Source organism: Idiotropiscis lumnitzeri, chromosome 9, assembly GCF_059441095.1.
Source record: "Idiotropiscis lumnitzeri isolate Australia: NSW breed Sydney's pygmy pipehorse chromosome 9, RoL_Ilum_1.0, whole genome shotgun sequence".
In the NCBI taxonomy this organism is placed as follows: Eukaryota; Metazoa; Chordata; class Actinopteri; order Syngnathiformes; family Syngnathidae; genus Idiotropiscis; species Idiotropiscis lumnitzeri.
The window spans coordinates 17,973,060-17,985,711 of NC_142399.1; the positions used below are offsets into that span (position 1 = coordinate 17,973,060).

At 39.1% G+C, this 12,652-nt stretch overlaps 2 protein-coding genes across 5 annotated transcripts in view; one reads left to right on the forward strand and one right to left on the reverse strand.

Annotated features, from left to right (window-relative positions):
• fancl (FA complementation group L) overlaps positions 1-11,057 on the forward strand; it is a 29,714-nt gene extending 18,657 nt beyond the window's left edge. For all 3 annotated transcript variants that reach the window (XM_088304746.1, XM_088304748.1, XM_088304747.1), the window contains 7 exons: positions 2,601-2,751; positions 3,754-3,837; positions 6,041-6,086; positions 8,188-8,269; positions 8,904-9,020; positions 10,162-10,233; positions 10,616-11,057. In XM_088304746.1, coding sequence (XP_088160872.1) covers positions 2,601-2,751; positions 3,754-3,837; positions 6,041-6,086; positions 8,188-8,269; positions 8,904-9,020; positions 10,162-10,233; positions 10,616-10,651 — 588 coding nt within the window. In that variant the 3' untranslated portion in view covers positions 10,652-11,057. The remainder of the gene's footprint in view (positions 1-2,600; positions 2,752-3,753; positions 3,838-6,040; positions 6,087-8,187; positions 8,270-8,903; positions 9,021-10,161; positions 10,234-10,615) is intronic.
• The window catches only part of vrk2 (VRK serine/threonine kinase 2), a 29,435-nt gene continuing 26,687 nt past the window's right edge, over positions 9,905-12,652 (reverse strand). Inside the window, exons 12-14 of one of the 2 annotated variants that reach the window (XM_088304745.1) lie at positions 12,419-12,586; positions 11,127-11,324; positions 9,905-10,996 (exon numbers count right to left, since the gene is read on the reverse strand). In XM_088304745.1, the coding sequence (XP_088160871.1) occupies positions 10,727-10,996; positions 11,127-11,324; positions 12,419-12,586 (636 nt within the window). In that variant the 3' untranslated portion in view covers positions 9,905-10,726. Of the gene's footprint in view, positions 10,997-11,047; positions 11,325-12,418; positions 12,587-12,652 lie in introns of those variants that run through there. The other variant, XM_088304744.1, reaches the window with a different exon arrangement.

Here is a 12,652-nt window from a genome sequence, read left to right on the forward strand (position 1 = left end):
CGAAGATAGCTGGGATACGCTCCAGAACGCCTGTGACCCTATTGAGGAGAAGCGGTTCGGATAATGGATAGTTGGATGATAAACCTGTAGAACTGCAATGTTGAATGCGATGCAGTTGGACGTTTTGATGAAAAAAAGATATTCTTCTGGATGAGTACTAAAACTACGTAGTCTACAGCATCTGTAGCATTATAATTATTTTTGTATCATCAATATTCTAATGTTGATGTGCCTTTGAGCTCGACAACTTAAACTGACAGGGGCATTAGAGATTCAACGGTAGCATTTGTGCATGTGTTTGACAGATGTTCTCTTAGCCGGAACCAAATTAGAAATCTCTTACCGTATTTTCCAGACTATAAACTGCTACTTTTTTCCTCGATTTTGAACCATGCGGCTAATACAATGGTCCAGCTTTTCTGTGGATTTTTCTTTCACCGGTAGGGGGTGCTCTATAGTTCAGAAAATATGCTAAATAAATCTCAATTTTTATTTTTTTTTTTCTCTTGGGTCTGTTCTCTTTTAATTAGCAAAGTTGTTGCTGTGTTAAAAGGCACTGTTTATGTCCCTTTATGTGCATTCATGGTACAAATTCGTTCTGAACATTTAATAAACAACTATTTTTTATCAACATAGAAAACTGCGGCATATAACCTGGTGCTTTTTGTATATCTTTTTTTTTAGATTTGCTGTGGCTCATATACAGGTGCACCTTATAGTCCTGAAACTATGGTTACTTGTTTTTGTCACCGTTAAATTCATGTGATTAAGGACAGTATGGGCCTGATGCTACAGTTAATCGTCATTATGTACGTATTGATAAAGCTTCAAATAAACTCTCATATTTGTCAGCTTTCAGCCTTTCGTTATGTCATTAACTCAATAGAGATTCATAGAAATGTGAGTGGCTGCTTTAAAGCTCTTAATTGAGCTCGTGTGTCGCTATTATCATGAAGAAAATCGACAGAACCAATAAGCTATTGCTCACATTCCGTCTTTAGTAAATTTCTGCATTCTCCCATACTCCTGTCTTAAATACCCGAGGAATTCAATTACCTGCGTGTCTTTCTTCTTTTTTTTTTTTCTCGCTGAACTGGGCTTAGCATAGTTATCTTGAACGCTAACCATAATCATGCCACTGGCATTAACTGAGCTGTAATTGCAGAGGCTCTCAGCACCTGGACGATGCTTAATTGTGTGCACTGTGCTGGCACAATGACCTATAATTTTTTGGTTCATTTTTTTCGCTCTAATTTTCTTTCCCACTCGCACCATCTGTATTGCTCACCCACACCTCTCTTAGCTTTCCTTTCACTTCTCTGTTTGTGTGTTCATGTGCGTGTGTCTGCTTTAAGTTTCACTTTTAAAAATTGCTCAGTAATGATGTGCACATCATTTACCTGCATTAAGTTAACAACTAATTAGTTTATCATCCCTACAATATAGTATGCACAGTTCCACAAAAGAGGCTAACTTAAAATGAATATATACAGTTTGAATTTAAAATAAATTAAATATGTCCTGTCAGTTAACTGTGTGGACATTTTTTTCCAGATAGTGGATCTTTAATCCACCTCTAAGCGATTAAAAGCCCCCACCCTCATTGAAAAATATCTTTCACAACTTGGGAACTTGTTTCCCTGTCGGCGGTTGTCGAACAAGCAGAAAAAGTTGAATCTGTGCCTCCAAGAGCAACGTTTTGAACCGGCTCCCCAGATGAGGAGGAGAGAATGTTGTTGCGATAAACGCTGGTTTCCAGCACCTTACTAGAGGTGTGGATCACAGAAAAAACATTTTGAGAGTCCACAAACTCAACTCTGTACCTGCACTCCTTTTCAATTTGTGCAGAAAGAGCACAGCGCCGTAACACGCGCACTGAACGTCGTGCTAACGTGCTGGCTGATTGCATTGCGACAAGCCACCAGATAAGATCGGATGCCAAGCGCCTCAGTAAGATCAGGCGGTGTTTTTATGTGTATGGGAGACACCACACTTTGGCGAAGATCGATGGCATTTTCATGACATCGAGCGACGTGAAGCTTGTTTACATGAAGCGCTTCCAAGTAGGAGGTTGGGCTGGCTCCGATGTCTTCTTGAACCTAAATAAGACTGCATCAAATCTCTTTTAACAAAGCCCGACCAGATTTCTTGCACTGTAGCTGCCGATACGCCTCCGTGATTTTCAGATTGCTCATTACCTCACATCTGCAGCGTCAGAGTTGGGAAAGTCCTCTAACCTGCTACAGCAGCAGGAAGCAGGACTGAAATATTTTCTCTTCCAAACTGCAATAACTAAAAAAAATATATATATATATTAGGAGCATTCATTGTGCATGTATGTACAGATTTTGTGCATATTTAAAATAATCTTTTTGTGGTCCTATTTGGCACCCAGTAGCACTGACTGACAAAATGTTGTGGCCCCCTCCAGAATGTAAGTTGCCCCTCCCTGTTCTAGGTGATGCGATTTTGTGTCAGTATTCATAATGCTCGAACTGTATTTCACAGATTTTGTTTCCTGTCTTGTTATTCCTTTGAGCCTACAACAGTCAACCAAATACTTGTATTAACAGCTTTCTGTTTGTTCTCTCATTTGGTAGTCTTCTTTAAACCAACTCCACAGTCAGTTCCTGCTGGTCATAGAGGCTCTGACTGAGTTCTGGGATGTTCTTGATGAGATTGACACAAAGACCTGGATTCTGGAACCGGAAAAGCCAAGCCTTTCTGACACTATGAGGCGAATAGCTATTGGTAATGCTTGACAGATATAGTTGATGAAGCTTTCAACCACTAAAACCAATCACACTGATTAGTAATGTAAGCAAATAACGCTAATATGACATCATCAAAAAAATAATAATTTGCTTTATTTTACATCTAAAAAAAAAAAAAAAAAAAACTGTAAATTTGAAAACCCACATATGCTCATATTAGAATAGCCATCCATTTTGTTTTAGAAGCGTCTCCATCCTGGTACAAAAATTGTAAATTCATGAAAAAAATATGTTGGTAATTACCAATGATGTTATTTTAGCTCAGAGGTTTTCATTCCTGTTTCTCAAGGTCATCGGTCTCTGCTGCAACACACCTGATTTAAATGATCAGGATCATTATCTAGCTACTGCAGACCTTGCTGATTATTTGATCATTGAATCAGGTGTGTTGCAGCAGGGAGAGATGGAAAACAGGCAGGACAGCGGCCCTCAAGGAACAGGATTGAACACTCCTGTTCTGCCTCTTCTGTTGCATAAACCTGACACTGGGTGGTGTTTTAATAAAGTTGTTTATTATACGATACAGTACCTACATGTGAGCAGATTGTCGTCACTTTTTTTTAATACTGTTTTAGAAGGCACAACTTAACTTTTAGTCATTGAGCATTTCAAATACAGCCAATGCTGAAACTAAGTAATCGCATTGCAGTCGCAAGTGATGCTTGATAAAGGTTATGAGCAGTAACGCAAACACAAAACTGGCACACACTGCTTGACCTGCTTTAATATTTAGCATGTATAGTTGTTTGCTTGGCTTCTTTTGGTAGCATATTAGCTACTCCCATTTCGTTCAAATTAAATCTGGTAAGGTTGTCAACTTGCATTTTTAACACTATCTGCTAAAGGGTGAAAAAAATGAAGTGAAAAAAATGAATAAAAAACAAAAACATTTGTTTTCCCTAATGTCTCTTCTGACACTTCAGAAAATATATTTACATGAATTATTAACACAGTATTAAAATGTTTATTGTTTTCACAGGAAACAATGTCTCCATAAAAGTGGAAGTTGATCCCCGACACCCGAAGATGCTGCCAGAATGCTGCCTGTTGGGAGCTGAGCATGGCAAGTTGGGCTTTATTCAGATGGGAACACTTTTAGCTTGTGTGATCAAAAGTGTTTACCGATTTGTATGCACTTCATTGCCGCGGTGAAATATGCACGAGTTTAGTACTGGGATACCTTCTGAAATTAGCCTTAATAACAAAAACAGTCCCCTGTTTGTGTGAAGCATTAATTTACTCGGTATTAAGTTACTACAGCTAGCAAGAAAGCTAACGTACTCTCAGTATGACACTGTATACTCTAAGTCTTAGCATCAGAGTTGTTTTACCGCAAAGTGGAAAGAAATGAGAACTAGCCTCACAGATGACACTTTTTACTGTAGTGCATTAAAATGCTCATCACTTTTGATCTGAGAAAATTGTGAGTGATTAGACATGAAAATAACCGATCCACTCCATATTATCCCTTCATTTATGTTACTTATTCATTTTTCATAAATTGACCACAATAACAGTTTCACTCGACCTGGTTGAGTTTTTCTTTTTTTTCAGCAAATGCTTCGCTCATCTGCAGTGTGAGATTTAAAAACAGGTTATTATATTTTCATCGGATTTTTGTTTTAATGGCTTTAAAGGTTTTTGGGGAACAGAGCAGAAAGTGGATGGGGATTTTTGTCGTCAGCTCCATCAACTACAACCCTGTATATTAAAATTTTCCACAATGACGAGCAAAGTCAGCATTTCCCCCCCCATCTTTTTCCGGACTTGCTATCATATGTGTAAAAGAACGGATGCAGGATGGAGCACGAAAGCTCGCTTCTGAATTTACCAACCTCTAGGGTAGTGTCCAAAGGTGGAGCTTTAAGCTTTTTGAGATAAATGACATATCTAAACCTAATTTATTGTCTCTTCTTGATGTGGTCTTTGTTGAATTCACTTGTGAGTTATGCACGGTTCTGATGCTATCACACTAATTACAGAGCTCATTCAGCCTGTCCTCTCCAGTACTCTGATATACGGTCAGCGACACACACTCTCGAAGGGATGAAAGGAGGTGTATTTTGGACAATGTATTCAGCAACTTGTTTTGAGGATGTTCATTTGGTTGTTTAATTTTGTTGAAACAAAAAAAAAGTCATATCAAATGGCAACTTTTTGGCTTTAAGAAACACTAAAAGAACTCCAGAATAAAATCAGTCAGTTGACGGACGGTTACATTTTTACATGAAGCAGAATCACCCAGTTCTGAGCAAAGAATTCTGGAATCATTCTGTAAAATGTCTGTATTTGATTTAATTCATTAAGATCGACCAAACTATTTTCACGCAGTTATGTATATATGGACATGATGAATGTTTATCTCCCTTGACCTAACGACTGACATTCCTGATGACCTGTATAAAGCTACGAGGGAATTGCACGATGTGTTATGCTGAGGATTGGTGGTTAAGGTCAGCATTTGTCTGGTCGCTGGGCTGGTATGTTTTAACCTCCCCACTTTTCCCAATAGCTGGGCAATTTTTTATTTTGTTCTCGGCAAATTATTTCTCACTGATGGCGGTGTGTCCCTGCAGTCGTGTGCCCTGCCTGACACAATAAGACACATGCCACGGATAAACCCAGGTAATAAAAAACAAAATCTGTCCGAGCTGGCTATTATTCAGATTAGCTCAGTAAGACACCATCAGGTGAGGAGGAAAAAGAAATATCACTGCGTCCATTTCCTTACATTTGGAGTTGAGCTGGGGTGCTTGTGTTGATTATTGTCTTCCGTCATGTCAGAGCTCTTGCTTTCAGACTGGCACGGTTTAATTCTCGTCGTCGCAACCTCGGAGACATCCGGCGAGCTTTCTCTTTAATTCCCCATCAATTGTCAGCCATTGTTTCTGTAAATCCAGGGTCATGAAACGCCAAGCATGTTGCCTAGCAATGCGACTCAAATGATATTAAACATACACACTTCAGCCACCCGAGACGCTAGGCAGGCGGCGACCCTCAAATATGAGGTGTTGCGCTGAAATATTGCTTTTTGCATGTCGGAATAAGAAATAGTGAAAGTGATGAGCACTACTCAGAGACAAGGCTCCCCCAGTGCTGGCTCATATCTGCATACACTCACAAAGGCTATTAAAAAAGAATGCAAGTGAAAAAGAGTAATATCATATCATAATGTATGTTGGAAAAAGATAAATCACGATAGAATTGGGAAAACTCTGAAGGTCTGACTTTTAATTAATCAATTGTTAACCCTTTTCCTGTTGCAGTTGTGACGCCACTGAGGAATAACCTGAACGCCAACATGCATTTGTGGTAAGCAGTGGTCACACTCTAGGTTATGGTTGAGCCCGATAATTCAATTGAATTCGTATATATGATTATATTTTCTCAAAACTGATCAGTCTGAGTGAAGGTTGTTGCATTCAGCATCTGAGCATTTTTATCGCAAAATACACAAATCTTTCATGAGGTACTGAATTATTATTTTTTAGAAACCACCAGACAACCGAATGACCATAAGTCAGAGTAGAACGCGGCCGAGGTTATATTCCTAAAAATATTCACTATGCCACCGGAATATTATGCACAATAACATTGTTTAAATATAGGGAAATGTAGTTAAATAATGATTCATTCAAAATTTAATAACAGTAAAAAATAACAGTAAAAATGCTGCAATGTCCAGTTAGCAAGCTCAAGGAACCATCGGCGCAGCCAAATGTTTTACATTTTTAAGGCAATTTAGTGAAAATGCGCAACACAAACATGCAAAATAGGCCCATTCCCATTTGTTAGTATTTTATACGCAAATGTTGAGAGGAAAGGAGACTGCGCCATGAGATGCGAGCCACAAAACACTCAGCTGACTGTCACAAAAATGATCATGGAAGAACAGGTCACAATTGTGTCCATATTCGCCGCAGCTGTAGTGAAAAGAAGACTGCAAAGAAAATGTTTATTAAGGACAACCGCGTCCTTACCCATCAGTAAGGGAACGGAGGCACATGGCTGCGTTAATGTTCACTTCTTTTCTCTTTTTTTTTTTTTGTGATTACAATACTTGTGACAATAGGCATTTTTTTTTTTTTTTTTTTGTGCATAACGTGCGATGTGGTATGCGGTCCTGTCATTGTTTATTTGCAAAACCTTTTCAATAGCCAAAATTTGTGTTTTCAATACGCTGACAAATCCACGCCCTCCAAGCATAAACACTTTTTGGAGAATTTTAAGCCTTTTTTTTTTGTTGTTTATTTCTAGCGTTTCCATTTAAGTTTGTTTTTGTATTTCTTGAAAAATTTTGTAAGAACAGGTGAATGGAAACCCAACCACCTGACAAGCGCTAACCGCCTTGTGAGAGGGGAAATTCTGTCTAGATTTCACCTTCAGCCACAATACGGCATCTCACTGGTGGTCGTGTTACCGAGGCTATTATCACCCTGTAAGTCATTTTCTTTTTTTTTTTTTAACATGGTCTTTAACCGTGTGTGACTGACTACACAGCCTAATTGATGTTTACCATGGATCCCCGAATTGGCCATTGCAGCTTACACTGCAAAGCAGCTTTCAAAGCATACAATGCTATACTGTCGGTTAAAAGTTGAACAACGATTTGCTAGCTACCGCACAGTGATCTTCATAATTATGTCTTTTCACTGACACTATACTGTCGTGTATTTTTAACGCCACACTGATTAAAAACGAGGTAAACATGACTTTGTTATCGGGCTGGAACAAATCAATTGCATTTCCATTCATTTGAAAGGGAAACATTACCTTAGTTCCCAAAGGTTTTGGGTCACAAACTGCGCCACGGAATGCATTTAATTGTGAAACCAAGTTTCCACTGAATTATTTGTAACAAAGTGGTTCTGCTTCTGTGTTTGCGACATCAAAGAGGCATAATATTGGAGATGTCTCGGAACGATGCGAAGCAGTTTTAACTCATTATGTCAATGTCGCTGGCAGTGACAAACAGCATTAGTTTTAAAAATGCTCATTTGACCCAGCTTTTGAATTGGCTCTTGCTTGGGAACTAAGTGACAGATAACAAGAATCTGTAAAGCTGAAGAATAACAGAATTCTACAATACGTTCAGCATTGTTCAATATTGATCAATTGATGAACAAAAAATGGGATGTCAGTGGGGGAAGGATTTCTCCTATTTTTATAAAGGTAAAAAGAAAAATCTCCATTGGTTACTTTTTCCTCAAGTCTACTACTATAGATCTAACACGTTTCAATTTAACACAGCAGCAGCACAAACGCTCCTGTTTTTTTTCCCCCTCTGCCATCACACCATTTCTTTTTTTAAACCAACGGTAAAAGTCTCTTAATCATCCCCTAGTGTCTTAGCGGGCTCATTTGCATGTGGTTAATTAGTGTGTGAAGGAGCTGTCTGTGGTCTGCTTGGCAGGAACCCGGACTCTGGTGTCTTGCAAAACCTCCAGGATGTTTTGGAGATCGAATTCCCATCACCTGCCACCCACGAAAAATCTGTATGTCACACAATTGCCCCCCCCCTTTCCATTTTCAAACATGTCTGTTCCTATTGCGATTACCTCAAGGAGCTGTGTGTGCGTGTGTATGTTTCACATCTCAGCATGCATAGTCCTGTTTGTGTGTCTGCTTGAGCGTCAATTCTTAAGGGGGCGGATATTCACCATTGTCTCTTATTGTGTGCGTTGCCATTTGGTATTTTGTTTTGCGAAGAGATGGGAACAACTTCTTCTCTAATTGGGTTGTTTACAGATCGCACTATTAAAAACAACAAAGATGGCACAATTCCGTGCGCTATTGCAATCACTTTAATCACGCAAAAGCATTTATCCTTTTTTCCTGGTGGCTCATCTCCCCTCCTGTCGCTGCTGTTGACTTGAAAGAACACTCTGTATCCGCTGCCACGATGAACGCTTTCAGCTTCATTAGCATTCAGAAAGGAGACAAAAAAAAGTTTAGTTGACCAGATGTTGATTTTTTTTCTTCTTATATATATCTGCCACCCTCGTTTAATGGCTAGCTCTGTATTACAAAATGCCTACAAGAAACTACTGTGCATCTTTTGTTGGGAGAAAGACAGGACAAAGAAATACGTTCTATTTAATATTTGTAATATTTTCAATTCGTGACCAGATGTTCAGTGTTGAGTGCGGGATCTGCTACGCCTATCGCCTTGAAGCTGCTATCCCTGACCAGGTGTGCAACGATCCTCGCTGTGGTCAGCCCTTCCATCAGGTGTGCCTGTATGAGGTATGACGGAACACACACCATGATGAAATACTATAAATAACAGCCACAGTGTATACTCGATCCAGCTGGCAATTGTTTCCAGGTACTACATTTGCCCTTTTCGTTTGTCCTACTTCCACTTTTAACACAATGTAGGACAATACATAAAGCAACAGTTAAGTGAAATTACAGATTGTTTTGGACTTAAAAAATACAGAATAAAACTACTTACCGGTAGTTAATATGAAGCAAGTAAATTCTACTAGTTATGAAATGCGCTATACAAATAAAGTTGGATTGTATTGTATAATACTACTACGGCTGCCAAAATGGGGTACGAGTAAAGGGTGAAAATACAGTATATGTATGGATTATGTACACTTGATGCTTAAATAAGTAACTTTTTGTGGCGATTTAGGACATTGATGCTGTCCTGTGAAAAATATGTATGTTTATTTTTGCCAGCTTTTTATTTTTGCATGAATGGGCTTTGTTACAGACATCCCATTGTGAAAATGTAAAAAAAAAAAAATAAAATACAAAATTGGACATGTTTTTCACGAGGACAGCAATGATATATTGTGTGATATTTTGCAATTGCACTTCCTGATTGGTATTTAAGAGACACAGTAAATGGCAGTTGTGCTGCAAATTGTTTTGTTTTTTGTTTGTCCCAGTGGCGTTGCCATCACATTTACCATGAGCAAGACTTCTTGTGCTGAGTGAAAACATATTCTTTATATGCTATATGCTAAAACATTTTCCCTAGCCTTCTCCTGAGAGGGGAAAATGTTTTTGCATTATCCAAACTAAAACAACCGATTGATCTATTTAGCATGCATGTCTGCTTATCATAAATATTTTTGACAAAACGTCCCCATGTAAAGTTTCTACTTTTATATTTTCCACCTCTTTATCATGTCATGAGCATTTTCTGAGCTTTATACTTCCAATGTGCCCCTCCTGCTTGAGCAAAGGCTCGTTCAGGTTGCAAAAATGTGGTGAGACTTCTGTGCAACTTTACAAAGTGTTACCTGAACATACCTTTTTAAGCGCGTAGTGCATACGGCAACATTGAAACAAACGTTCTCACTTGACATGTCGAATTCAAGGTGACGATTTGATGAAGTAGTTTTTTTCTCTTTTGTCTTTTCCCCTCCAGTGGCTGCGTGTGCTGCCTGCCAGCAGGCAGAGCTTTAACACGGTTTTTGGAGAGTGTCCTTACTGCAGCAAGGTACGCCTGCACACTACCTTGTGACTGACAGCTGCCTTCATAAAGGCCTTTGCGGTGTTGTCAATAGATATTCAGCATGCTTAATTAGCATAGCTCAGTACATCGCATGGCCTTCTCTTTTCTGAAAGGCTATTGGCAGCAGAAAAAGGTGCCACATTCATAGTGAGGCTACTCGCTCCAACATCATAAAGGAGTGAGTAAAGTATGTGCCAGTGAATGCTGCGTGTCATTGAATCAAAGTCAAAAAGGAACTTATTTGTGTGCATACCTTCCAGTGTATTTGATAGCTCGGCTAGTCAGAAATGTGAGTGCACTTTATTGCATTGTTGTTAAGTATCCTTCATTTGACTATTTAATAAGCAGAGCTCTTCCTCTATTTCAGCCCATTACTGTGAAAATGGCAGCTCAGAAGTCCTGAGAAGCGGCTTTGCGCGCCACATCAACTCAAGGAAACGGCCTAAAAGCTCATTAGAGCCAAAGAAAAGAAAGAAAGTCACTGTTCTCGGTGAAAAAAGGGAGAATTGAAAAATCCAACAGCCAACAGAAGGGCAGCGGCCATTAAGACTTGGCCGTAAATCGTCTGGGGGGAATCAGCTTCCTCTCCTACATCATCCCGCTGCTCTTCTCTCCCATTGCACTCGTCTTCCAAAGTCATGCTCTCATGCTCACAGGTGGCAAACATGGGTCTTCTCCTGACTTCCTGATTCACATGGATGCTGTTGAGGTCATCCGTATTGCTGGATCCTCTTGTGAAATGTATTCTCTGTTAAAGAGGGCAATTTAAGGACTTGAAATAAAGAGAAAACACTTTTTTTCCAGCTCAATACTTCTTTTTTATTTTAGAGGGAAAAATTCTTGCGAGCAATCAGCACGTACACAGGGTCTCGTCACACCTTTTTAGGCCGACCTCTCTTTCCTTTTGGGGGGCCTCTAATGTAGCGTGCATCAATGGGTTGGCTTCGGGGCGCTGCCTCCTCCTCTTCTTCTTCATCATCATCATCATCATCATCATCATCTGAGCTGTCATCTTCCTTGTAAGACTTCACAGATGTAGTCCTCTTCCTCAGTGATCTTTGGACCCTCTCGCTCTTCTGCAAAAGGAAAAAGGTGTAACTAATCATCTCAGATTGATTAAAATGTGTGTATGTGTGGGGAGCGGGGTGAGACAAGTTCAAACAACATTGTTAGAAATTAAGGTTGTCAAACTTTTCACGCTAAGGGGTGGTAAATATTTTTTGTAATTAAATCAAAATATTTGACGCATGTGCGGAAAGACCCACCCATGCATCACCACAATCCCACTCATAAATCCAGTGAGCACTAGAGCGGTCAGTGTCTCAGCTTTCCAGATCGTCAAAGCTGCTTTTTTTTTTTTTTTTAAAGGGCTCTAATCCCCCACATTCAAAAATCAGCGGCATATTACATACCGTGCACAGGTCGCTAACATAAGTGAACTTTAGTGATACACCATGAAAAAAAAAATGTGTACACTTAGAACTTATTAAAAGACGTTTTAAATGTATTTGCCCACAAATTGTGAGCATTAAATTATCAATAAAGAGTGCTTTTCATATACACCAATGTGACTAAATGCTTCACATTATTAAAAATCATAACCCCAGCACCACAACTCACAAGAAAACGGTAAAAGGAGTAGGTAATTAAAAGTTCAGTCTGGATACAAAGCAGTGCAGCAAGTGCCTGAATGACTATGAGTTGAAAAAAGAAACAAAACACAAAAATAAACCAACAACAATAACTGTGAAAAATGTATGACCACCAGGACAGAACATAAATTAGTAGGCATGCTAGCGTATGTTTTTATTTATTATTTATTCGTATTGCACGTCAAAGTATTTCATGGGTTTACACCTAAGTGTAGTCGACACTCTTTCATATTAAATTAAAACTTCAATTAACTTGATCTTAGATCTAATCTTTTTGTAATTAAGCATAATTTCTTGTGTTTGCTGAAGAAAAAGACTTACTCGGCCTTAACCTGCAATTTAAAATTTTCATCTATTGCGTATTAATAAAAGTTAACATTTGCAGTTTGAAAGTGCCTTCACTCCGTATGCGCGGATTGATGCGTTGTCTTTCAAGAGAGTTAACCTCACATTATGAGGTGTAAAGTAAAAAAGACGACTGAGAACGGTCATTCTCAAATCATGTTGCAAGACCATACCTGTGGAAGGGGTGGTCCTCGTCTGTAGCTTCTTGGCACTTGTTTCGGCCTTTTCTCCTCCTTATCCTCCTCCTCCTCCTCGTCATTATCATCATCATCATGATCATCAACAACCACTTCCATGGCTGCAGACTTAGCCTTGGGGAGGCCTCGAGCTTTTGCCGTTCTCTGCGACATGAAAGATAACAAATCTCAATATAAAATTTTGAAGAAAAAAAAATGTAAAAAGTATCT